The sequence below is a fragment of the Cheilinus undulatus genome, linkage group 2 (assembly GCF_018320785.1).
Source record: "Cheilinus undulatus linkage group 2, ASM1832078v1, whole genome shotgun sequence".
In the NCBI taxonomy this organism is placed as follows: Eukaryota; Metazoa; Chordata; class Actinopteri; order Labriformes; family Labridae; genus Cheilinus; species Cheilinus undulatus.
The window spans coordinates 55,141,382-55,168,651 of record NC_054866.1 but is presented as its reverse complement, the minus strand read 5'-3'; the positions used below and the strand labels follow the sequence as shown (position 1 = coordinate 55,168,651).

The window sequence follows — 27,270 nt, the reverse complement described above, 5'->3', positions numbered from 1 at the left end:
CCTGTTCTGATGTGGAGGCGGTTCTTTGGCTCCTTTAAATGTTTTGAATGAGACTCAATGAGAACAATTACTCAGAATCCTTCACTGTTTGGGAGTGGAGAATGTCTGTTAGAAACATCTGGAGGAGGAAAAAGCAGCTGGAGATCATCAGTAATACACTGGTCCTTTAAATAGAAGGCATCATGGTGAACCCCCCCCCCCAAACACACACACACACCCACACACACACAAACACACACACACACACACATACACGCTCATTATGGCAGTATTGTTGGCTTTATCAGCGGCTCACAGTCGGTCACCTTCGTGGGGACAAACTGCCTGCAGAGCATCTTTCTGAGGCTGCATGCTAAGCAGCCTCAGCGCTCATTAAAGCTGCATTGTGAGCTTTGAATGTTGGCAGCCCAGTAGCCTGGCTCACTCCCATCATGCACTGCAACACCGCTCTGACTTCACTGCGACGGAGGGATCGATACCTGGACAGAAACCTGAGCGGGACTCGCCTGAACTCCGTTGATTGATGTGATCAGACACAGGCGGTCTGATCCTTTATCAGTGTGTCAGTGACGGCGCCCTCCAAGTCAAACGACTCAAAGTCAAAGTACACGCCAAAACGGCCAAAACGCTGATTTCAGCAGGTTCCACTGTGAGTGGGAGCAGCAAAGACTCATGGGTAAGGACAGCGGCCAGGGCCACTGAGGAGCAAAGACTCATGGCTTAGGACAGCGGCCAGGGCCACTGAGGAGCAAAGACTCATGGGTAAGGAGGGAGACCAGGGCCACTGAGGAGCAAAGCCTCATGGGTAAGGACAGCTGCCAGGGCCACTGAGGAGCAAAGACTCATGGGTAAGGAGGGCAGCAGGGGCCACTAAGGAGCAGAGCCTCTTGGGTACTCTAAGGATTAGAGCTCTGCCCTGATTCTAGCCCAGTTCTACTTCGTGTTTCATGGTCCCAAAGGCTCATGATGACAGCAGGTCCTCTGTCCAAAAGAAGACTAGCCCTTGGGGTAAAGACTGATCTTCAGATGTTAAAAACCTGTCCTCTGCCTGCAGACAAGCTTCAAACCTAAAAACAACGACTCTGAACAAAGATCAGCACCATAACCACTGCCTACCAATCATCAGCCTGGCCCAGAACCTGGGCTGTCAGTTGGCCTGTCAGGGCCACTCTGAGAAAATAAGGGAAAAAGAGGATCGGTTAATTTTAAACTCAGAAAATGGGCCACTGATAAACCCAGAGAATGGACCCCTGATAAAGCCAGAGAATGGACCCCTGATAAACCCAGAGAATGGACCCCTGATAAACCCAGAGAATGGACCCCTGATAAACCCAGAGAATGGACCCCTGATAAACCCAGAGAATGGACCCCTGATAAACCCAGAGAATGGACCCCTGATAAACCCAGAGAATGGACCCCTGATAAACCCAGAGAATGGACCCCTGATAAACCCAGAGAATGGACCCTGATAAACCCAGAGAATGGACCCCTGATAAACCCAGAGAATGGACCCTGATAAACCCAGAGAATGGACCCTGATAAACCCAGAGAATGGACCCTGATAAACCCAGAGAATGGACCCTGATAAACCCAGAGAATGGACCCCTGATAAACTCAGAGAATGGACCCTGATAAACCCAGAGAATGGACCCCTGATAAACCCAGAGAATGGACCCCTGATAAACCCAGAGAATGGACCCCTGATAAACCCAGAGAATGGACCCCTGATAAACCCAGAGAATGGACCCCTGATAAACCCAGAGAATAGACTCCTGATAAACCCAGAGAATGGACCCCTGATAAACCCAGAGAATGGACCCCTGATAAACCCAGAGAATGGACCCCTGATAAACCCAGATAATGGACCCCTGATAAACCCAGAGAATGGACCCCTGATAAACCCAGATAATGGACCCCTGATAAACCCAGAGAATGGACCCCTGATAAACCCAGATAATGGACCCCTGATAAACCCAGATAATGGACCCCTGATAAACCAAGAGAATGGGCCCCTGATAAACCCAGAGAATGGGCCCCTGATAAACCCAGAGAATGGACCCCTGATAAACCCAGAGAATGGACCCCTGATAAACCCAGAGAATGGACCCTGATAAACCCAGAGAATGGACCCTGATAAACCCAGAGAATGGACCCTGATAAACCCAGAGAATGGACCCTGATAAACCCAAAGAATGGACCCTGATAAACCCAGAGAATGGACCCCTGATAAACCCAGAGAATGGACCCCTGATAAACCCAGAGAATAGACCCCTGATAAACCCAGAGAATAGACTCCTGATAAACCCAGAGAATGGACCCCTGATAAACCCAGAGAATGGATCCCTGACAAAGCCAGAGAATGGACCCCTGATAAACCCAGAGAATAGACCCCTGATAAACCCAGAGAATAGACTCCTGATAAACCCAGAGAATGGACCCCTGATAAAGCCAGAGAATGGACCCCTGATAAACCCAGAGAATGGACCCCTGATAAACCCAGAGAATAGACTCCTGATAAACCCAGAGAATGGACCCCTGATAAACCCAGAGAATAGACTCCTGATAAACCCAGAGAATGGACCCCTGATAAACCCAGAGAATGGACCCCTGATAAACCCAGAGAATGGACCCCTGATAAACCCAGAGAATGGACCCCTGATAAACCCAGATAATGGACCCCTGATAAACCCAGAGAATGGACCCCTGATAAACCCAGATAATGGACCCCTGATAAACCCAGAGAATGGACCCCTGATAAACCCAGATAATGGACCCCTGATAAACCCAGAGAATAGACCCCTGATAAACCCAGAGAATAGACCCCTAATAAACCCAGAGAATGGACTCCAGATAAACCCAGAGAATGGACCCCTGATAAACCCAGAGAATGGACCCCTGATAAACCCAGAGAATGGACCCCTGATAAACCCAGAGAATGGATCCCTGATAAACCCAGAGAATGGACCCCTGATAAACCCAGAGAATGGACCCCTGATAAAGCCAGAGAATGGACCCCTGATAAACCCAGAGAATGGACCCCTGATAAACCCAGAGAATGGACCCCTGATAAACCCAGAGAATGGACCCCTGATAAACCCAGAGAATAGACCCCTGATAAACCCAGAGAATGGACCCTGATAAACCCAGAGAATAGACCCTGATAAACCCAGAGAATGGACCCTGATAAACCCAGAGAATGGACCCTGATAAACCCAGAGAATGGACCCCTGATAAACCCAGAGAATGGACCCCTGATAAACCCAGATAATGGACCCCTGATAAACCCAGATAATGGACCCCTGATAAACCCAGAGAATGGACCCCTGATAAACCCAGATAATGGACCCCTGATAAACCAAGAGAATGGGCCCCTGATAAACCCGGAGAATGGGCCCCTGATAAACCCAGAGAATGGACCCCTGATAAACCCAGAGAATAGACCCCTGATAAACCCAGAGAATGGGCCCCTGATAAACCCAGAGAATAGACCCCTGATAAACCCAGAGAATAGACCCCTGATAAACCCAGAGAATAGACTCCTGATAAACCCAGAGAATGGACCCCTGATAAACCCAGAGAATGGACCCCTGATAAACCCAGAGAATGGACCCCTGATAAACCCAGAGAATGGACCCCTGATAAACCCAGAGAATAGACCCCTGATAAACCCAGAGAATAGACTCCTGATAAACCCAGAGAATGGACCCCTGATAAACCCAGAGAATGGACCCCTGATAAACCCAGAGAATGGACCCCTGATAAACCCAGAGAATAGACCCCTGATAAACCCAGAGAATGGACCCCTGATAAACCCAGAGAATGGACCCCTGATAAACCCAGAGAATGGACCCCTGATAAACCCAGAGAATGGACCCTGATAAACCCAGAGAATGGACCCCTGATAAACCCAGAGAATGGACCCCTGATAAACCCAGAGAATGGACCCTGATAAACCCAGAGAATGGACCCTGATAAACCCAGAGAATGGACCCCTGATAAACCCAGATAATGGACCCCTGATAAACCCAGATAATGGACCCCTGATAAACCAAGAGAATGGGCCCCTGATAAACCCAGAGAATGGGCCCCTGATAAACCCAGAGAATGGACCCCTGATAAACCCAGAGAATAGACCCCTGATAAACCCAGAGAATGGGCCCCTGATAAACCCAGAGAATAGACCCCTGATAAACCCAGAGAATAGACCCCTGATAAACCCAGAGAATAGACCCCTGATAAACCCAGAGAATAGACCCCTGATAAACCCAGAGAATGGGCCCCTGATAAACCCAGAGAATGGCCCCTGATAAACTCAGGAGCATTTATTCAAAAAGGCCGTCTGTAGGATCCTGTCTGGTCTAGGCTCTGGTTCCTCAGTTTTTGGTAAACTACTTCCTGCTTGACAAACTTGGTTCCTGTTGGAGTCTGCCCAGAGCGTGGCGCTGGGACTGTGACCTTTATTTCAGCTGAGTTAGATCTTTATCATTGTCAGGAGGGTTAGTGATGAAGAACGGTCTTCTTTGAGCTTGGCCACACTGACAGTCAACCATCAGCAGCCACAGAGAACACTGCCCCCTGCTGGAGGAGAGAGAACCTTTCACTCTGACTCTGTCACACATCTGTGAGATTTTAAACCACTTTAACCAGTTTGTAGAGATATGCATTTATCCTCTGCTGCTTCTCCTTTCTGACCCTGACCTGTCCTCTCTGAGCTACAACCTACACCCTGCACGAGTTTCCCATCATGCATCAGTGTTTCTGAACAGGGCCCTGGGGCCCCCTGGGCCTCCTGGGGGCCGGGGGGGGGGTCAGAGAGGCGGAGGAGACAGACTTTCAGCAGGACTAGAAGGACGAGGATTTAATGACACCTCTGTCCATTCATCTGTCTGTCACAGTGGTTCCCACAGAGCACTGGAAACCAGCTGACTCTTTTTACTGGTCAGCATGGAAACCATCAGCAGCCACACAGTCCTGGAGATCAGGGCCATGAGTCCCAGCTTATCTGTGATTGGTCAATTCACAGCTCAAGCTTAATCAAATAGTCATGTTTACTTTAACGCCACGGAAGAAGACAGAGACATCCTGTCCTCAGGTCACTGGGTACTACATCTCCAATAATGCACCTGGGCAGAATCCCTCTGAGCCATGAGCAGAGATGTTCAGTGAAAAAGTGAAATCCAACATGAAAAAGGATGAAACTAAATCTGGAGCTCTGGGCCCTTTAGGAAAAATCAAACTTCTCTTCATTAATTAATAAAAATGTTTGTTTTCATCTGTAAAAAGAAGATCAAAGAACAGAAACCTGGTGATGTAACATTCTTTTTTAAACACCTGAACTCACACATACAGGAAAAAAAGTTCCATCCCCAGTGTTCTGTTCTTTGATCTTTTCATTGATCTGACTGAAAAACAATAAAAATAAAAATCACTGATTGATAATTGAATTCAAATATTTTTTTAAAACAGGTTTTTTTTAAAATTTATTCATTCATTCATTCATTTTCATTCATTCATTCATTTACATTCATTCATTTTTTAAGATTTTAACCCGCTGGATGCCACCATGATTTTACATGATTAAAAACAAACAAACAAACAAACAGAAAAAATAATCATTTTCAGCCTCTTATTACAGCCTGGTATCTGTCAGTAATTAGCAGCAACATTTATTTTTATGCATCATTAGTTTTTTTTTCACTCCATATACAAAATATGGTGAAAACGGCGCCATCTGGTGGAGAGCAGTGAAAATGATCAGTCCAAGGCTAAAGCCCACACTGACACCCATATAGTATAACATGCATGAAGCTTTAACAGAGCTGAGATTTAAAATGTCAGTGTGAATGGGTTTTAATTAAGCATTTTGGCTCTTTTACACAATGTTAAATTACACAATCTTACCAAAACTCATGCCATGAACATGAACACAGGCAGAATTATCCAAAAACAGAAAACTGAGTGTAAAATGTGCTCAACCTCCCCAAAGGGTTAACGGAGGATCAGAGATAAACCAGCCAATCAGAATCAGTCTGAGAAGTTTAATTACAAAGGAAGATTCAACATCACAGCTTCACAAACACACTGATATTCATGAATAATACAAACTGAGAGAATTCCTTTCACTAAGACCAGGAGCTGATGACATCACGGTTATGTCATAAGTCCACAAACACTCCAGACTCCATCCACAGTGCATCATGGGAAATGTAGGAGCTGTTTGTCACTAGTTGATGATGTCAGGGCATCGGGGCTGCTCTGTCCAATGTAGCAGACCCATCTGATTGGGTCGTGGTCGCTGTAGGTCCACTTAGGCTCAGATACCTTCAGATAGACAGACAGAGCAGACGACACCTGAGACGAGGGGAAGAAGAAGATGAAGATGAAGCCTTTTAAACCTGACAGTAACCAGAGAACCATCAGGACAGAACTCATCGTGGCCGCTCTGACAGCCTGCAGGGGCCGTAATGAGTACAGGATTTGATACTGATCTGGTAGTTAGAGCAGGGACTTTAGAAACACTGATGGACCGCATTGGGGACTGTTGACAGTCTGATATGGATCTGGTCAGTCTGATTAATCACAATACATCACATAAGAACCATGAGTCTGATATCAATAAGTGTGGTCTGATATCCATAGGTGTGGTCTGATATTGATAGGTCAAGCCTGATATCCATAGGTGCAGTCTGATATCGATAAGTCAGGTCTGATAAACATAGGTCAGGTCTGATTTCAATAAGTATGGTCTGAAATCACTAGGTGTTGTCTGGTATCGGTAGGTCAAGTCTGATATCAATAGATGTGGTCTGATATTGGTAGGTCAAGTCTGATATACATAGGTGTGGTCTGAAATCCATAGGTGTGGTCTGATATCAGTAAGTCAAGTCTGATATCCATAGGTGTTGTCTGATATTGGTAGGTCAAGTCTGATATACATAGGTGTGGTCTGAAATCCATAGGTGTGGTCTGATATCAGTAAGTCAAGTCTGATATCCATAGGTGTGTTCTGATATTGGTAGGTAAAGTCTGATATCCAAATGTGTGGTCTGATATTGATGTGTGGTCTGATATTGGTAGGTCAAGTCTGATATCCAAATGTGTGGTCTGATATCAGTAGGTCAAGTCTGATATCCATAAGTGTGGTCTGATATCAGTAGGTCAAGTATGATATAGATAGGCGTGTACTGATATTGGTAGGTAAAGTCTGATATCCAAATGTGTGGTCTGATATTGATAAGTGTGGTCTGATATCGATAGGTGTGGTCTGATATTGGTAGGTCAAGTCTGATATCCAAATGTGTGGTCTGATATTGATAAGTGTGGTCTGATATCCATAGGTGTGGTCTGATATCGGTAGCTTAAGTCTGATATCCATGGGTGTGGTCTTTTGTCGATATGTCAGGTCTGATATCGGTAGGTCAAGTCTTATATCCACATGTGTGTTCTGATATCGGTAGGTCAAGTCTGATATCAATAGGTGTGGTCAGGTATCAATAGGTCAGGTCTGATATCCATAGTTGTGGTCTGATATCAATAGGTCAGGTCTAATATCCATAGCTGTGGTCGGATATTGGTAGGTCAAGTCTGATATCATGGGTATGGTCTGGTATCAATTGGTCACATCTGTTTTTCATAGGTGTGGTCTGACATCGATATGTTACATCTGATATCCATAGTTGTGGTTTGGTATCTAGAGGTCAATTCTGATATCCATAGGTGTGGTCTGATATTGATGGATCGGGTCTGATATCCATAGCTGTGGTCTGATATCGATAGGGCAGGTCTGATATCCATAGGTGTGGTCTGATGTCAATAGGTTCCCTACCTTTGATGATGATGTCATCTTTTAATGTCTAGAAAACATTCTATTCCCTTTCTTTGATGATGATGTCATCCTTTATTGTCTAGAAAACATTCTAATCCCTTCCTTTGATGATGTTATCCTTTAATGTCTACAAAACATTCTATTCCCTTCCTTTGATGATGTAATTCTTTAATCTCTACAAAACATTTTTTCCTGCCTTTGATGATGATGTCATCCTTTCATGTTTAGAAAACATTCTATTCCCCTCCTTTGAGGATGATGTCATCCTTTAATGTCTAGAAAACTTTCTATTCCCTTCCTTTGATGATGATGTCATTCTTTTATCTCTACAAAACATTTTATTCCCTGCCTTTGATGATGATGTCATCCTTTAATATCTAGAAAACATTCTATTCCCTACCTTTGATTATGATGTCATCCTTTAATATTTAATGTGTAAGTATAGTGTACCAGCGTGTCCTCTCAGAGAGTGTTTATGGTAACATACGAGAGAAAAGCTGTTAAAGAGGCACAACTAGCCCCTAAGCCAGTGGCTAACTGGCTCTCATCCATTTTTATCAGCCTGTAAGGAGGCCAGTCCACGGTCAGAGAGCAGCAGAGAGGATGGGCGGGCTGTTGTTAGAGTCAGAGGAGGGACGGAGAGTTCTGATTGGTCATCTCTGATTGTTAATGCAGAGGTGGACACACAGACAGCTGGTATGCCCACGACCAACATGGCCGTTAATGTGATGTATAAATGAACCCCTTATTGTTAGAACAAACACAGATAAACGGTGGTTCAGCTCCGTGATTCCCGTCGGCCCTGTATTTTCTTTAGGTTTTGATTTTCTCATCCATCTCACAAAAATCAAAACCTAAAAAAACCACAGAGAGGCGGCTTCAGGAGGAGACAGCATTTCCTGTAAACATCAGTCTGCTTTTATTCTGAAAGGTACTTCCTGTTAGAGAGCAGACAGATATGATAAACAGATAAACATCAATCTGCTTTATTCTGAAAGGTACTTCCTGTTAGAGCTCAGACAGATATGATAAATGGATACACATCAATCTGCTTTTATTATGAAAGGTACTTCCTGTTAGAACTCAGACAGATATGATAAACTGATACACATCAATCTGCTTTTATTATGAAAGGTGCTTCCTGTTAAAACTCAGACAGATATGATATCCTGATAAATATCAATGTGCTTTTATTCTGAAGGGTTCTTCCTGTAGATAAAGCCTGAGTGTGTGTTTACCGGCGTCCAGTGGCTCATGGATGAGGATATAGTTGTTCTTGGCGTTCTCCTAGCCACAGTAGGCGGTCATGATGTCACATATCCTGTAGAGGAAGTCCAACAGCACGGTGGCATCAGCATTGTGCTCTGTGACGTTGGCGACCAGTGACTGGACCTGCTGCCAGGTGTGGAAGACGTCAACACACAAGGCGTCCCTGGTATTCGTCCTGCAGAGACAAAGACATCTTCATTTTGGCTGTGTTGATTTTAAGCTCAGGTTAGCCAGAGGATGTTAGTTTTAGGTCTCAGTTCTTTAAATTAGCATAAAACGGCTAAGCTGCACAAAAACACACGCATCTGTTCCTGAGGACAAAAAACATCCCATTGAAAACCACTGAGAATGACATTTTAGACCTCACATTCATCTGAACATTCACTGATTCTTTCCTCTATGTTCAGATTTAATTTTAAACGACCAGCTTTCAGTGTTTATATTTTTATATCTGTCTACCAGGTGGGGCTAAAGCATGAGTTTACACTTGTACTGTTTTCTATGACCATGCAGTAATGACAGGAGTGTGTGTTTTATTTCAGTTTTTGTGTTCTACTTTAAACACTTGGAGTTGTGTAAACATCCTGGCCTTTAAAGGGTTAACGCCATCGTTTTTTTTTACACACCTTTATTTATAGCTTTTCATAATTACAAAACAAAGATATTTTCCTCACAAAGGTAAAGTTTGAACATCCCACAGTCCCCTACCAGCTCCAAAAAGAGACAGATGAACAGAAAAGGGGAAATAAATAAACTATTCTAATAATATTTATAGCACAGCAAAGACACATATTAAAAAAGGGGTTATAGAAAATATTTTAAAAAACACATAAAATCAGCTGATAAATGAAAGTGTGTGTGTAGAAACCTTAAGTTGAATGATGTCACAGCTGATCCACAGTTAAATGGATCCCCGCAGTGAAAATCCTGTTTTCTAGCTCCAGGTAGTCTAGTGCAGTGGTTTTTAACGTTGGGATAGGGACCTCATTGGGGGTCATGAAACACTGACAGTGGGTCTCCAGATGCCTTGAAAAAACTTCAAATATTTTTTAAATTACACTGTTGTTGCCTTACACCAATTTTGCCAAATTTTGACCTGTTTTCATCACTTTCCCTCGCCAATTTCAGAATAATTTTGTCTATTTTTCACCGCTTTTTTTCTGCCTTTTTTTGCCACTACTAAACCAAATCTAACCACTTTCTGCCTGTTGTTGGATCTGTTGACCCATTATTTCCATTATTAGCCCCTACTTATCACTTTTTTATGCCCATTTTAACTACATGTCACTTTTTGATAATCCTGTTTTTTCCAGTCTAACCCATGTCAGCCTATTTCTGCCTCAGCTAACATTTTTGCCAGTTTATATCCATTTTTTCATCCTATTTCAACAAATTTCCATGTATTTTTCCCCCACTTTAAAGCTATTTCAGCCACGTTTTTATCCCCTTTTACCACTTTATATGCCTGTTTTTGGCACTTTAAGCCATTTTTGGGTAATTTTTTTTTTTAGATGGATTGATAGACCTTTGTTGTCCCCAAAGGGATATTTGTTCTCACAGGCACTGTCAGGTACATAAAATGCACACATTATAGACAACTGGTCACGGGACAATAGGACAACACACATGCTGGTGAGAGACGGGTGGGTACAGATTACAGCTGGTTGAGAGCAGCAATCGCAGAAGGGACAAAGCTTTTACTGAAGCGAGCCTGTTTCCACCTCAGAGTCCTGTACCTCCGGCCAGAGGGCAGTAGAGAAAAGTGAGTGTGGAGAGGATGGTCTGAGTCCCTGCTGACTGTCCGGGGCCATGCGTGTCACAGCTTTATGGTTGAGGTGGGAGAGGTCCGTGGTGGGCAGATTGATGATTTTGGATGCTATATGTGTGACCTTAGTGAGTCTATTTCTGTGATGGAGAGCATGTTGAAGTAGCAGGGAGAGCAGTAGAGAAGGATGGGTTTTTGCCACTTTTTAAAATTTTTGTACACTTCTACCCCATTTCTGCTACTTTTAAAATCCAATTTCACCATCTTATCCACCTTTTTTTGCCATAATTAACACAATTGTTTTTAAGTAAAGGGATTTCTATTCATAAGAGGACTCCCTACTACACAAATGAATAAAAAAGATGTTTCTTTGATAATAGTTATCAAGTCAAACCACAGATTTTTGGTCATATATTTTTAAGTTAATGGAAGAAATAATTCAGATCATTAATCAATACTTTGATTTAATTTAAAAATGTAAAGAACAAAGAAATAGCTAAATAGAGAATTGATAAACACCCTTAAAGGTAAAATAAATAAGTAAAACTAATTGGCTAAAAGTTAAAGCTAAAGTTTCCTTTACTTTTATAATTTGTGTTTGAGGGACATTAAAAGACAGAGAAAATAAATGGGTTAGTTAAACCGGAAGGGGAAAGGTTGTTCCTGGGTGCAAGGGCACCTGGGATTCTACAATAGAGGGACAGCCTCCGGTGGAGGAGATAACGCTGCAGGTAAGCAGCAGAGACATGACACCCGGCAGCTGATCAGCGATCATCAGATGGAGACGTGCAGGAATGTGTGCGAAAAACCGAAGAGGCAGCCGGTAAGAGTGCTGGACTTTAAACTGCTTTGTGTAATGATGGATGATCTATGACGTGCCGGCTCAGGCGTGAGCAGCGCTGAGCTTTGTGTTATGAACTTTTTAGATAACTGGCTTGTTTGTTTGTGTTCTGGGTAGCGATGATATTGTTTAAGAGCGCGATCGGTGAATCTTGGCACACACGGTGGTGTCCGGTTTCGTTTGTTTGATTGGTCGGTTACTGTTTGGTTTGACTTACCGTGCACAGGCGGTGTGTTGATTTTTGCTGGCTTGCACATTAGGGGTGTTTTGATTAAATAGTTTAAATTATGAGATTGGTTATTTTGACTGAAAAGACTATATGCTAAAACGCTATAAGTTAAAATGCAATAAATATGTGGTTAAAAGTTTAAAAAGTTTGGTTAAAGTATTTTCAGTTATATTGAAACTTTGAAACTTTACCTACCAATATCAGTACACGCCTACTATTGAAACTGGAACTTTAATTTTGGGTGTCCCTGGTTTCTGTTTAAATTTAGTCTAAAATATTAAATATCTGACATTAGTTTAGTGTTTTCTATCATATTTAATCTAAAATATAACATATTTAATACAATTTTAATGTTTTCTATTATATTTAATATAAAATATTAAACCTATTTTAGTGTTTTTCTAAAATATTTAATCTATCATATTAAATATTTAAAATTAGTGTAGTGTTTTTCTATCATATTTAATCCAAATTTTTAAATATTTAAAGACTAGTTTAATGTTGTTGTTTTTGTTTGTTTGTTCTTTTTTTATCATACTTCATCTAAAATATTAAATATTTAAGACTGGTTTACTGTTTTCTATCAAATTCATTCTAAAATAATTAAAATCTGAGACTAGTTTAGTGTTTTGTGTCATATTTAGTCTAAATATTAAATACCTGACACCATTTTAGTGTTTATCTGTCATATTTAATCTAAAATACTAAATATCTGACGCGTTTAGTGTTTACTGCCAAATGTTATCTAAAATAATAAATATTTAACAGTTTACTGTTTTTATAATCATATTTATCATAATTCAGTGAATAACCGCTCAGACAGCACTCCTATCAGTAAATGTGGGTTCTTCCGGTTTTTTCGGCTATAGATTAATCGACTATTTGAACATATTGATCCTGATATTTCAGTATTAACAGTAGTAGTCGGTCTGCAGTGACCGCCCAGTCTTCTCTGAATCCTGATTTAACGCCGTTAGCGTCACAAACATCGGTGAATAATGACATTCCCGGTAAATTTAGCTGTAGTGTGTTAGAGACGATCTAAGGGAAACAGTCTGGAGGTTTACAGCGGGCATTTAATCTCCACCTACGCTAACACAGAGCGCCAAACAACGGATAAACATCCTTAGATATCCGGATTTGAAACGGTCCTAGACGGAGCCGTCATGCTAGCAACATCTGCTGAAGTTACCGCGGCACAGACGGTGACGTCACGCTGCTGCAGTTTATAGATTGGAACGGGTAGATACCGCTGAAGCCGAGATACGTCTACGAGGGCGCCATCTTGGGGAGGGGTAGTTACAGCTCAATGATTGAAAGCCCTTTTCCCTGTTTACAGTGACGTTTAAAGCCATGAAATCTACATTCCTGTGACATCTCACCTTTATGCCTGACATTCCTGGGAGGTTTTGACATTTATACAAGACTACTCCTTGATGTTTGTGATAATTCATTACCAATTACCTTAATAGTTAACCCTCCCCCCCAACACACACACACACACACACACACACACATATATATATATATATACGTGTATAATTAAATACATTAATTTGATTTTTTTTTTTTTTTTTTTGTAAATCTGAGCACTAACATATTATTCTAGTGTGATCCACAGACGTCTGTGTAAAGTCTACAGTAGACTCTGTTTATCCTGTTTTTATATGAAAATCTAACTTTGACAATCTTGGTATGAACAAATCCTCACACACCCCCTCAGATCTTTGTTCGTTTGTTTGTTTACTTTTGGGGTATTTGATTGATATTGTTTTATCTGTTAAGGTTTTTTTAATGCTAGCACAGGTATAACAGCTAATAAGGATGTAAGTAAGTAAACTATAATAAATAAACCTTTGGCGCCCCCTGATGGAGGCTTGGACCAGGGTCCCAGTTTCAGGACTCTCAGATCCTACAGAGAACCACAGAAATCCCAAAAATTATTTTAATGTGGAGGTCTACATTTTTTGGAGTAGTGAAGAATGCTGGATCATAATAACATGTCTGATGTCTGGGACCAAACAACGGCTTTTAAAATGGAAACATTTTCCAGAGAGTTCTGAAAATTAGAAACCTGGATTTCCTCCTGCTGCCTTAAAGTCAAATATGAACCACTGTACCTCTCCAAGATGGCGTCGTCAGCAGGCTAAGAATGTCTACATAAACCTGTCTATAACTGCAGTGCAGACAGACAGACAGAGGGCGGGAGAGACAGACAGAAACACGGGCGGACAAACGGTCTCTTACCGCCCGCTGAGAAGCCTCCTTGTCCCGGGTAGTTTGTCCCTCAGGCCCCGTGTCTCACCGAGTCTCCATCTCGACACTGAACCGTGGTCTGCGGGCTGTCGTCGCTCTCCTCCACTCGGCGGTAAGATGTCGGCGGATGGAGCAGACAGTCAGCTGACGGCAGTCCGGCCCGGCTGCGTCCCATTTAGACCGACTACCCTCCTTCATCTGACTTTCCCGCCACACTAATTCGCATTTGAACCCACACCGATATTAATTTAATAAACATTTTTATTTTGCGGACTCATCTCCGTGTCCGTCTGCTTCTCTTTGATGGAGGACCGGCGAATGCTCCGCTGCTCTGGCCGCTCACATAGATCGAGAAGGCGGCTGAGCAGACTGGGACGGGTCCCTCCTGCCTCCTCGTCCTCTGTCTCAGGAGCGAGGAAGCCGAGAGAGAGAGGGAGAGGAGGTCAGAATCTGACTGGATCCGGATCTGAAAGGCTCACATTTTGAATCACATTTTGAATCAACTAAAGAGACTAATTGATCTTATTTTTACCCAGTTATTGATTTGATCTGGTTATGATCTGACATTCAATCTGCCCAGCCCAGACAGCCTTAGACACAATTTAATACTAAAAAAGAGGACAGTATTGATGTTATCAACATAAAACCACCAGATATTTCTACTCATGAAAATAAAAATAGGACTGCTCTATCCTGTCATAATCAGTGCTACAGAAAAATTGAAATATGTTCCAACTTACCTGTGACAGCTGTGGACACCAGCGTTGGTAATGGGGACTCCGAGGGATCCAGACCACTTTGGCTCAGTTAGAGCTCAACAGTCCACAGGCTCCTTGAGTGTGGAACCATGGTCTATACTCCTTTAGTTTATTTGATATCATTTAAAGAAAGCTGTGGTTAATTCACCATCTGAAGAACTACGCTAAAGGATGACATCCTCAAAGGCAGAGGATGGAATGTTTTATATACTTTAACCTGTTAAGCCCAAGCTTCCTTTATTAGGCTACTGCTTGAAATTTCCAGCCCATCTTTAAATGAGTATAACTCTGTAACTACAAGGTGTATTTGAGTGATTGAGGTACCATTATTAAGAGGGCACTTGTGACATTTATTCAGAAATATATGTGTATATATATGTTACTGGATCAGAGAGAATCTAACCTGACACGCCAGATGGATGTGTGAAACACTTCAGAAAACTTCAGTAGGACATGTTTGAGAAAAGGCAGAGGCTTTGAAAAAATCCTTGGAGTGTGATTGGATGAACATTCTGTCCATCTCATCTCCAAGGGCCAGTCAGAGCAACAAAGCACGTATCGTAGCCACTAGCAAGCTGCGCGTACGCAGCTACTGAGGAATAACGCGAAACATGGCGACTAGAGACATGTAAGTACTCAACTTTTGTCGTTTTTTAAAGAAAACAACTCACTGCTGTTCTTGTCTTCTTTTAACGAAGAAATGTTAAGTTCTGATAAAACTGGCATTTTAGCTGCACCCATGCTAATCTCTACCTCCATAACTGCACCAGCTCTTGTTGCTGCTTGTTTACGTCATGACTCTGCTGCCTGAAAGTACTGCCCCTCGTCGCTGATTGGTCCTGTCACTTTCTAACCGTGCCCAGACGGTTCAGATGGGAGCTTTGCAAGATAGATTCGCCAGTATAAAACAAGGAAACAGGCATATCCATCTGCTTTGCAAGGTTAGAGAGAATCAAGTTGTCAAATGAAAAATTTCATTTTTGCCTATTTTTTTTTTTCCAATTTTAGCATATATATATCTCATAAAAAATAATGCTGATTGAATAATGTTGAAGTCCAAAAATCTCCAGTAGGCCAAAGCACCACATTTTGACATCATCTCTTTCAAATTTCATGCCACTAGAGGGTTTTCAGGACAAAATAAAAGAGATTTTAGTAAAAAAATATCCAGGCGAAATCCCCTCTTGTGCCATCTGGGCACAATTTGGCACAATCTCTGCCATTTGAACAATCACAGGTATCAAACTTTTACTCATGCATGTATATGTGGTCGCTGCATCATGGACCCCCCACCCCATCACCCGACCTCCTTATAGTTCCCTTGTGTAATGTGACTATTTTTGTTCAAAAGTAGAGTGCACAGAGCAAGTTTGTTTGGGTCAAGGCGAGCAGGACCAAATTTGGTCCCGCTAGGACTTAAGGACAATGATGTCATCTTCAAAGGCAGACGATGGAATGTTATTTTATAGTTTAAAGGATAACATCATCTTCAAAGGCAGAGGATGGAATGTTTTTTATACTTTAAAGGATGGCATCATCTTCAAAGGCAGACGATGGAATTTTTTTTATACTTTAAAGGATAACATCATCAAATGCAGAGGATGGAATGTTTTTTTATAGTTTAAAGGATGACATCATCTTCAGAGGCAGAAGATGGAATGGTTTTTTTACTTAAAAGGATGCCATCATCTTCAAATGCAGAGGATGGAATGTTTTTTATAATCTAAAGGATTACATCTTTTCAACGGCAGAGGATGGAATGTTTTTTATACTTTAAAGGATGGCATCATCTTCAAAGGCAGACGATGGAATTTTTTTTATACTTTAAAGGATGACATCATCAAATGCAGAGGATGGAATGTTTTTTATAGTTTAAAGGATGACATCATCTTCAGAGGCAGAGGATGGAATGGTTTTTTATACTTTAAAGGATGGCATCATCTTCAAAGGCAGAAGATGGAATGTTTTTTATACTTTAAAGGATGACATCATCAAATGCAGAGGATGGAATTTTTTTTATAGTTTAAAGGATGACATCATCTTCAGAGGCAGAGGATGGAATGGTTTTTTTTACTTAAAAGGATGCCATCATCTTCAAATGCAGAGGATGGAATGTTTTTTATAATCTAAAGGATTACATCTTTTCAACGGCAGAGGATGGAATGTTTTTTTTTACTTTAAAGGATGACATCTTCAAAGGCAGAGGATGGAATGTTTTTTACACTTTAAAGGATAACATCATCTTCAAAGGCAGAGGATGGAATGTTTTTTATACTTTAAAGGATAACATCATCTTCGAAGGCAGAGGATGGAATGTTTTTTTATACTTTAAAGGATGACATCATCTTCAACGGCAGACGATGGAATGTTTTTTATACTTTAAAGGATGACATCATCTTAAAATGCAGAGGATGGTATGTTTAATACACATTAAACCATGACATCATCAAATGCAGAGGATGGAATGTTTTTTATAGTTTAAAGGATGACATCATCTTCAAATGCAGAGGATGGAATGTTTTTTATAATCTAAAGGATTACATCTTTTCAACGGCAGAGGATGGAATGTTTTATACTTTAAACGATGACATCATTATCAAAGGCAGAGGATGGAATGTTTTTTTTTACTTTAAAGGATGCCATCATCTTCAAAGGCAGAGGATGGAATGTTTTTTACACTTTAAAGGATGAAGTCATCATCAAAAGGGAGAGGATGGAAGGTTTTATGTACAGGTCAGAGTCACTTGAGTAAGGGTGGGTGAAACAACAATATTTCTGATTTTCTCCACACACATGCAAAGGCACTTAAAACAAAATTTCTTTCCAAACTCAAAGAGAGAGCAGACTGTTGACCCTCTGGCACACACAACCCCACTGTACTGAGCAGCAGCCTGCTCCCTATAACCGCCCAGCCCTGCTGATCACCCACAGCTCTCACCTGGGAGCAGACATCTCAGGTGCACCAAGTTTACAAAGACAGCAGACTGGACAGTTTATGGTTTATTAACAATCAGAGATACCAGGAGGCTTACTGTGGTTCTGTATTTACAGGTTTTTAACTGACATATGGAGAAATCAACCTGGAGGGAAAGACGGCAGCTAAATAAATAAATAAACACAAGCATATATAAATAAATAAAAATGTTAAATAAAAAAATCAATAAAATCAGTAAATAGATGATTATACCTCAAATATGTGGTGTTATTTCTCACATAGTTGTTTCATAAATGTGCGTTTCAACATAAAAGACAAACTGAAGACAGGGTGATGTTTATTATTTTTAAGTTAATAAAAGCTTTCAGAGTCATTTCATCACAATACAGAGATAAGGTTCACAAAGAAACAGCTCAGTCTAATTCCATTGTTTTATAATTAACACACCGTTAGAATAATTATAAAAAAAGAACATTTCTATATTTGATGAATTTTTAATGAGGTCATGCAGAGGCTGTATTCAGTGAGTAGTCTGCTGTTTGGCTGACGGCTGCTGTTTAAACTGGCCAGCTTCAACTTTTATTACTCTGAAAATTCCAATGAAATTGCAATATACTAACAATCAAAGATCAGTAAAATCAGTAGGTACCAAAGCTTCAATCAAACTTAAACAGCACAGACAGTCTGCTTCTAGATGGGACAGAGGGGCTTCCTCTCACGTTGTCAATGTTATTGGTCAATCTGACACTAGGCAGGAGGTTCGTTCAGCTTCTGATCACTGGAAACCTTAAACGTGCCAACATGTGGAGTCTGAGCTCTGTTTGAGGTCCTGTGGTCATGGACCGCTCTGATGTCTGAAACTCCTCAATCATTAAAACTTTCACCAGCATGTTTATGCTCACCTGTCCACCTGCTTTTCATGGCTCTCAGTGAGGGCCAACCTCATGATGACGTGCAGGCAGTCAAAGATCAGGACGACATCAGGCTAACAGGATGTCCCCGATAAGTCTACCTGTCAACACCTCAGAAAGATGGCTGAAGCCCTCTGAAGTCAATCAGAACAGACATAGGAGCACGCAATCCCAGTAGAACCAGAACAGATGTACGACCACGCCGTCCCAGTAGAACCAGAACAGACGTACGACCACGCCGTCCCAGTAGAACCAGAACAGATGTAGGAGCACGCCGTCCCAGTAGAACCAGAACAGACGTACGACCACCCTTCCCAGTAGAACCAGAACAGATGTAGGAGCTCGCTGTCCCAGTAGAACCAGAGCAGATGTAGGAGCTTGCCATCCCAGTAGAACCCCTGCTGTGTTTTAGGAGGAGGAACGTGGGTCTTCTGCTGGTGCTCACAGTGATTCTTACTTGATCGATGCCTTTTTATCATACCAACAGGAAGTTTAATGTTAATCTTGTAGTTTTGGATCAAACTTTGTCATTCCTGCTCAGGATGGCGGCCAACGTTCCCAGTGTTAGTTGGCAGTCAGCTACAGGTTGCCTCCAAACGTCTTCAAAGCAAAAAATGAGTTTTTATTTGGAATGGTCTCCTGACAGGAAGTGACACATTAAACTGGTCACATGACATCCACAAAGAAATCACTGGGGTTTCCCATGGCCAGGCAGAAGGACTGACGGGCAGTGGCAAGGTCACGATGGCGAGCCCGAGCCGGTGATGGTGCCAGATCTTTGGAGTCCTTGTTACCTTGGGGACCAGAGAAGGAGGCCAGGGGCTGCCGGGCACTGTGGTTGCTAGGCGACCCTTCGGTCAGCTGTTTGTCTGACGAAACACCAACTTCCTGTGTGGTAGGCTCTGATTGGCTGCCTCGTTCTCGCTCTTTCTTCCCTTCACTGCAGTCTGAGCCGCTGCTTCCTGTCAAAGACAACAAAAAAAAAAGAAGTATTCATTGATCCTTAATCAATAAGTTGATTAGGATTGATATATCAGTCTAGCTGAAAATGTTGACAGGTGTGATTTTCATGTGGCTGAGTTTTTGATCTTTGAGAGTGGAGACAGAAAAAGCAGTCCGAAGTCAAACTGACCGTTGTCTGAGCGACCATAACTGACCATACTCTATCTACCATTCCTCCAGGGTCAGATGTTGGTAAAACAAGTGTCTGTGCTGTCGACCTATCAGACCTTGAAGCTTTAGACTTGTGCAGTCAGATCCACGCCGTCAGCGCCACACTGGCTACGTTTACATGAGAGCTTTAATTCCTCTTTAATTCAGAATAAAAATTAAATCCTCTTTAAAAAGATTAAAAATGACCTTTTAAACACCTAATTCCGAATGAAAATGACCATTCCGAATTACACTTAAATCTGAAGTAAGTGGCTGGTTTATTCTGATCTTAAATCCAAATTGAATAATTCCTCGATCACATATATGTTCATTCCGCTTTAAATTAATTCCAGTCGTTCTGTGCAAGCTCACTCCCTTGTCCTGTCGCGATGACACACATATTCCATGCTAGCGGGCACGTCTTCCAGGATGGCCGCCCGAAGCAAGCGTTGGACTCGAGCCGAGACTATTTATTTAATAAGAACCTTAGAAGATATGGATATATTAAAAAGAGTGGATTGACGGAAACGGACGGAGTTTGTTTTCTTCCAGTAGATGTAAATACGTGACGTCTGCCCCCTGTCCAGTCAGAACCCTTCCCAACACCCAGACCTTAAGTGGAATTGAATAAAGGCAATTAAACGTGTTTTCCATGTAAACCACAATTTGGAATTACTATGACCATGTAAATGTGAAGGAGAATACTTTAATTCTGAATTATTTAATTCTGAATAATTAATTACAAATTAAAAAACATCATGTAACCGTGGCCACTCTGGTGTCTGCTATTCCCCTTCCTATCGTAGTCAGCAGGATGACTTCTCTGCCAGTTCTCAGTCCCATCACACACTTCCTGTTTGATTGAGTTTAGGAAACGATGGCGACACAAGTGAGTGTATTTGAGCTTTTAAATATTGATCATGGATTGGTGATTGGTAGATTTGACAATTCTAGGCCAAAAACTGCAAGAGTCACAACAGCATGGCTTTGTGTGAGAGGGAAAGGCCTGCAAACAAAAGACAAGGATGGAATGTTGTAATTCTTTCTGAGTTTATAATGATGACATCATCCTTAAAGCTAAGGATGGAATGATTTAAAAGGTTATAATGATGACATCATCTTTAAAGGCAAGGATGGAATTTTTTAATAAGATTATAATGATGACATCATCTTAAAATGCAAGGATGGAATGTTTTATAAGATTATAATGATGACATCATCTTTAAAGGCAGAGGATGGAATTTCTTAAAAGGTAATAATGATGACATCATCTTTAAAGGCAAGGATGGAATTCTTTCTGAGTTTACAATGATGACATCATCTTTAAAGCTAAGGATGGAATGATTTAAAAGGTTATAATGATGACATCATCTTAAAAGGCAAGGATGGAATGTTTTATAAGATCATTATGATGACATCATCTTTAAAGGCAAGGATGGAAGGTTTTATAAGATTATAACAATGACATCATCTTTAAAGGCAAGGATGGAAGGTTTTATAAGGTAATAATGATGACATCATCCTTAAAGGCAAGGATGGAATGTTATACAAGGTAATAATGATGACCTCATCTATAAGGCTAAGGATGGAATGTTTTATAATGTAATGATGATGACATAATCTTTAAAGGCAGAGGATGGAATTTCTTAAAAGGTAATAATGATGACATCATCTTTAAAGGCAAGGATGGAATTCTCTCTGAGTTATAATGATGACATCATCTTTAAAGCTAAGGATGGAATGATTTATAAGGTAATGATAATGACATCATCTTTAAAGTCTGTTAATGATCTGCCAAATGTTTGTTCAGATGTAAAAGTACAATTATATGCTGTTGACACTGTATTACATGCTCATGCCATAACAAAGCAATAATCCACAGCTATACTATCTGCAGCTATGATACCAGCGTCTGACTGGCTCCAGAACCTCTGTTTACACCTTAAAACTAAAAAGACTGTATGCATGTTTTTCTCCCAGCAGCCAGCAGGGGGCCAGCAACCATGTTTTCTTGTCAGTGGAGAGAGACTTCATGTGGTGGAGAAATGTAAATATCTTGGTGTAATTTTTGATTCAAAACTGACTTTTAAAGACCATAGAACAGAGTTTAGACAGAAGGTGGCGTCTCTTAGTGGCGTTCATTCATGGCACAGATTATCAGCACAGATCAGAGACAGTGACAACTATGTAACATTTAAAAAGAAACTTAAACATTGGCTGAAAACAAACCAGTCATATAATCATTCCTAATGTACGTCTCCTCTTCCTCTGCTTACTGCTGAGGTTTTTGGTGTTTCCTTCTTTTTTGACAGCTCTCTGTCAGTTATTTGTTGTGTACCAGTTGTGCCCATCTTGTTTGAGAAAAAAACTGTTTTCTGTGTACTGTCCTGTGAATTGTGCAGTGAGATGTCCTGTTATTTTAATCTGTTTTCTGCTCTTTTACCTGCCTTAGGACAATGGATGAAATCTAGCTATTGTGCTAATTCCAGCTTATTTACATTGACGTGTATTGTGAAAATGTTGATTGATGTGCACTGTCCTAATCAAATAAATAAATAAATAAATAAATAAATACATACATACATACATACATACATACATACATACATACAAATAAATAAAGCCAAGGATGGAATTTTAATAAGCTTAATCATCTTTCAGAAAACAGAATGTTTTAGAACCTGATTTTGTCTGATTATTATGGGATGTTTCTGGGTGTCTATAGAACCTGATCACCGTCAGCACCTTGCTCTCCTTCACTGTGTGGACTCCCTCCTTCTCCTCCTCCCCAGGCAGGTAGCTGAGCATTGGGGGGAGGAGTGCTGTAGGGGTGAGGGATGGGGAACTGGTAGGGGAAGGCCAGGGGCTGCTGGGGGCCTGGAGGTGGGGCCAGTAGGTCGCAGTCCGATCCTCCTCCTTCAATGTGGTCCAGCAGAGACAGCACCCCGAGACCTGAGAAAACAATAACTATAATCTTAAAACAATATTTAAATCTTAAATCCATAACTATAATCTTAAAACAATAACTATAATCTTAAATCCATAACTATAATCTTAAAACAAAAACATAATCTTTAATCAGTAACTATAAACTTAAAACAATAACTATAATCTTAAATCAATAACTATAATCTTAAAACAATAACAATAATCTTAAATCAATAACTATAATCTTTAAATCAATAACTTAAATTTTAAATCAATAACAATAATCTTAAAACAAAAACTACAATATTAAAACAACTTTAATATTAAATCAGTAACTTTAATCTTAAATCAATAACTATAATAGTAAATCAATAACCACCATACTATATCAATAATTAGCAGCATATTTCTAGACATCTGCAGAGGAACTCCTTCGTCTACACTGCACAAAAACACTGGCAACATCTGAATACAGGTGAGGAGGTTCTCCCCTGCTCCTCTCCAGATGTGAGGATCTAAAAGTGTTTAAACTCAGGAGCCCCCTTGTTGAACACGGTAATCATTTCCCTTAAAAAAAAAAAAAAACAATCAAAGGCAGAGGAAGGAATGTTTTGTGGACTTTAAAGGATAACATCAAAGGCAGAGGAAGGAATATTTTATGGACTTTAAAGGATGACATCAAAGGCAGAGGAAAGAATATTTAATGGACTTCAAAGGATTACATCAAAGGAAGAGGAAGGAATGTTTATAGACTTTAAAGGAGGACATCAAAGGCAGAGGAAACAATGTTTTATAGACTTTTAAGGAGGACATCAAAGGCAGAGGAAGGAATGTTTTATGGACTGTAAAGGAGGACATCAAAGGCAGAGAAAGTAACATTTTATAGACTTTAAAGGAGGACATCATCAAAGGCAGAGGAAGGAATGTTTCATAGATTTTAAAGTTGACATCAAAGGCAAAAGAGGGAATGTTTTATGGACTTTAAAAGATTTGATTGACATAAAAATGCCTTGTTTCTAGGTTACTATCCAAATAAAGCAGACCATGTCAGCTGATGGGGTGGTCTTTATTGAGTCTACAGAACCAGTCCAGTCGAGAAGAGGACATCTCAGACCACCTCTGTGTCAGATATAGACTGTTTTCTTAGCTTTAAGGTTTAATCCTGACTTGGCATTGAAACAGCTACAACAGACATTAAAGCGAGCTTTAAACGGGGTCCCTGATCACATCTGATCCAGATTAAACACTTTGAACACCTCAGCTCTCCCCTGTGAGCGGTCACTTAAGTGGGTGGGGCCTCAGTAGAAGGTTTAGTCATGTGACTCACCTGCACACAGGTCAGTGAAGACATAGTAGCACTGCTCAGAGAACGTCACCTTGTTGACTGTGTGGCGGATGTAGCCCGCCTTCAGCAGGTTTCCGGCGTACTTTCGAGCTTCACGGCGATCCGTGAAACCTTCCACATTCCGGTGGAGCCAGTCAACCACGTCAGAACCTGGAGACACGGTGGAGAACAAGCTCAGTGTTACACGTCAACCTGAGAGGGACACCAAGTCACAGGTGGACCCAGCCAAAAGGTCCATGTGGACCCATGTGGGTTTTATGTGGAAGAACCCCAGTGGTGATGGTCTGGGCCTCTTATGGTCAGTCCTCTTTTCCTGTGTGGTGCAGTGAATATTTAGAGGAAAATAACTCCAACCTCCATCTGGCCAACTACCTTGTGTATTTCTGAGCCCTGCCCCCTCTGAGCATCTCACCTATGAAGGCGTTGGGGATGGTGATCTTCAACCACATCCGATCTCTGACCTCCAGGCCAGACTCCCGGTTGGCCATGGCTCTGACCACAGCGGTCATGTCACTGTGGATGGTCAGGGAGTGGTCCTCCTGCACACCTGAGTAATACCAACATAAGGTGGGCGGAGTCAAAGAGGGGACAACAGGTTGAGAAGGGGAGCCATAGGAGCTGATGGGAGACTTACTGTAGTGGGGGAGAAGCCTGCCTGTCATGGCAGCCGTGTGGGACACCCAGGCGGCAGGATCGATGGGCCGGACTGGCTCACCTGAGGAGGGCGGGGCATAAAAAGAGATAACAGTTAGAATCAGCTGATGAGGGAAGTTAGAATCAGCTGATGAGCACAGTTAGAATCAGCTAATAAGGGTAGTTAGAATCAGCTGATGAGGGTGGGGCACATAGCATCAGCTGATGAGGGTAATTAGAATCAGCTGATGAGGGTGAGGCAGATAGAATCAGCTGATGAGCATGGGACAGTTAGAATCAGCTGATGAGCATGGGCCAGATAGAATCAGCTGATGAGGGCAGTTAAAATCAGCTCATATGGGTAGTTAGAATCAGCAGATGAAGGTGAGGTTTTCGGAATCAGCTGATTTTGGTGGTGGACTCACTCCTGGGCAACGTGAAGCATCCTCGTGGACTGGGGTCCCAGCACTTGGCCACTGTCAGTGTCACAGAGCTGTGGACAGAAAAGGGTATACAGGAAGTGATGTCATCAGTGAATTTCTATTAAAACTTTATTAAATCTTTGATTTTCTTCTTTCATCTCTGTAATCCAAACCAGACAGATTTAATGTCTGTCTACAGCTCTTTTTAACCCTTTATTGACCATATATGGGCTCTTCCTTCGTGGCTTTCCTCCAGCTCTCTGCATTACAACCATTTTCTCAGCAAATAAGTGGAGATCAGTCAACATCACAAAAAGTGATATGACAGCACCTGACCAATCAGCAGTGGCCAGGAGTGTCTAAACTTCCTGTTCCCTCCAGAACTTGTGAAATACAGTTTAACTTCTTTTTTGGCCCAGGAAATTAGCTCTAAAATACTAAATAACCCTGATATGACATGAAACATACACATTCTAAAGGTGAATAGTAGGACAAAATGTCACAATGGGTCTGGTTTACATACAATTTCTAGAAATTACTGAGATTTTAGAGTGAAAATTATGGATCCTTATGTGGACACAGGGGTGTAAAATGTTGTGTATGGTAAAACATACAGTATGTCCACCTCATCTAATAACCATAGTAAGGCTTTTTGACAAATAACTCCCAATAATGTAGAATAACAGTACTCTCTGTAGTAAGATGTTGGCACAGGTTATGGAAACATCCAGTGGTAAATGTTCCTAATTTACAGAAATTATTGAGGTATAGATGGTAGATGGGGTGATTTTTAATTTCTAATCCCCCCCCTCATTTTCATTTACTTAATGTTTTTTTAAAGATTTATCTTTAGACTTTTCATGCCTTTATTTGATAGAGAAGGAGAGTGGATAGCGCGGGAAATGGGAGAGAGAGTTGGGAGAGACATGTGGCAAAGGGCCACAGGCCGGATTCGAACCTGGGCCACCCGCGTACATGGGTAGCGCCTCAGACCACTAGCCATCTAAGTGCCCTAATTTAATCATTTTTCTTTAATGTCACTTCCTTCTTCTTTTGCCGGCACCCTGACGTTTGTGCTCATCATGTCGTCGCTTGGACTCTGACTTTATTCTCCTAATGGTTTAGTCCACGATCCCGTTCACTTTAAGATTACCAAAAAGGTCATCCTGTTTAAAGAAAAGGGGTTTAGGATCTATTTTACTACAGCATGAATAAATAACTGTCATTTTGTTGTTGCTTTGATCAGAGTGGGTCTTACTCAAGTTGGATATTAAATATGGTTATCACAGAGGAACTTTACAGTGGACCAGGATTTTGCTGCCCTCCAGGGGCCCTCCATTTGGCTGGTCCCCAGAAAGCTTTCCCCCTCATTAGTAGCCTTGCCTGGATCTGGGCCTAAGGTTTAACCCCCCCAAAAGGGTTCTCTAAATACTCACCCTGGTTTATGAACGATCTCTCTCAGCACCCGTACGGCGTCGTCATTACTCATGTTCTCAAAGTTTATGTCGTTCACCTAGGGATGAAAAAACACTTTAGTTAGCAGCCATTCTTCTATTTTAGTGCCAAATTATTATTCTATTAAAGAACATTTTTAGTATCAGAAAAGATAAATCCATACTGAAACCAGTTTGATACCACAGCAACAAAACAGAAGTTGAAGACAACCAATGTTGGACAAGCTATTGCTGTTGATTGTCCAAAAAAGCAAGCAAGCTCCTGAACACTGTCTAGTGTAGTGAGAATCTATCCAGAACAACTAAAGATGAAACCACAATCTAAGGCTGTTGATATCACACCCTCTAAGGAGGAAAGATAATGATACAAGGGGGGGAGAGATCCTTTCTCCTTCCTAAACCTACACTGTCAGAGATCCTTCAGGAATGTCACTGAAAGGGGGGGGGGGGGGGGATTCTCTTTCCCTCATGGCTGACAACTTATCAAGGAACCACGTTCAAAAAACAAGAGTTTCTCAGGCAGTAGGACTCTTAAACTGCCATTTTG

General features: G+C 41.4%; 1 protein-coding gene and 1 long non-coding RNA gene across 3 annotated transcripts in view; both read right to left on the bottom strand.

The window, feature by feature from the left end:
• Positions 1-6,024: 6,024 nt before the first annotated feature.
• On the bottom strand, positions 6,025-14,322 carry LOC121523736. Its single transcript, XR_005993059.1, has 3 exons — positions 14,177-14,322; positions 9,064-9,269; positions 6,025-6,351 (listed from the first exon to the last, which is right to left on the bottom strand). It is a non-coding gene; the product is annotated as an uncharacterized LOC121523736 (long non-coding RNA).
• Positions 14,323-18,198: 3,876 nt separating this feature from the next.
• LOC121515927 (segment polarity protein dishevelled homolog DVL-3) overlaps positions 18,199-27,270 on the bottom strand; it is a 28,773-nt gene continuing 19,701 nt past the window's right edge. The window contains exons 9-15 of one of the 2 annotated variants that reach the window (XM_041796892.1): positions 26,706-26,782; positions 25,273-25,340; positions 24,849-24,929; positions 24,627-24,761; positions 24,197-24,364; positions 22,687-22,893; positions 18,199-19,751 (exon numbers count right to left, since the gene is read on the bottom strand). In XM_041796892.1, coding sequence (XP_041652826.1) covers positions 19,456-19,751; positions 22,687-22,893; positions 24,197-24,364; positions 24,627-24,761; positions 24,849-24,929; positions 25,273-25,340; positions 26,706-26,782 — 1,032 coding nt within the window. In that variant the 3' untranslated portion in view covers positions 18,199-19,455. Of the gene's footprint in view, positions 19,752-22,686; positions 22,894-24,196; positions 24,365-24,626; positions 24,930-25,272; positions 25,341-26,705; positions 26,783-27,270 lie in introns of both variants that reach the window. The other variant, XM_041796883.1, reaches the window with a different exon arrangement.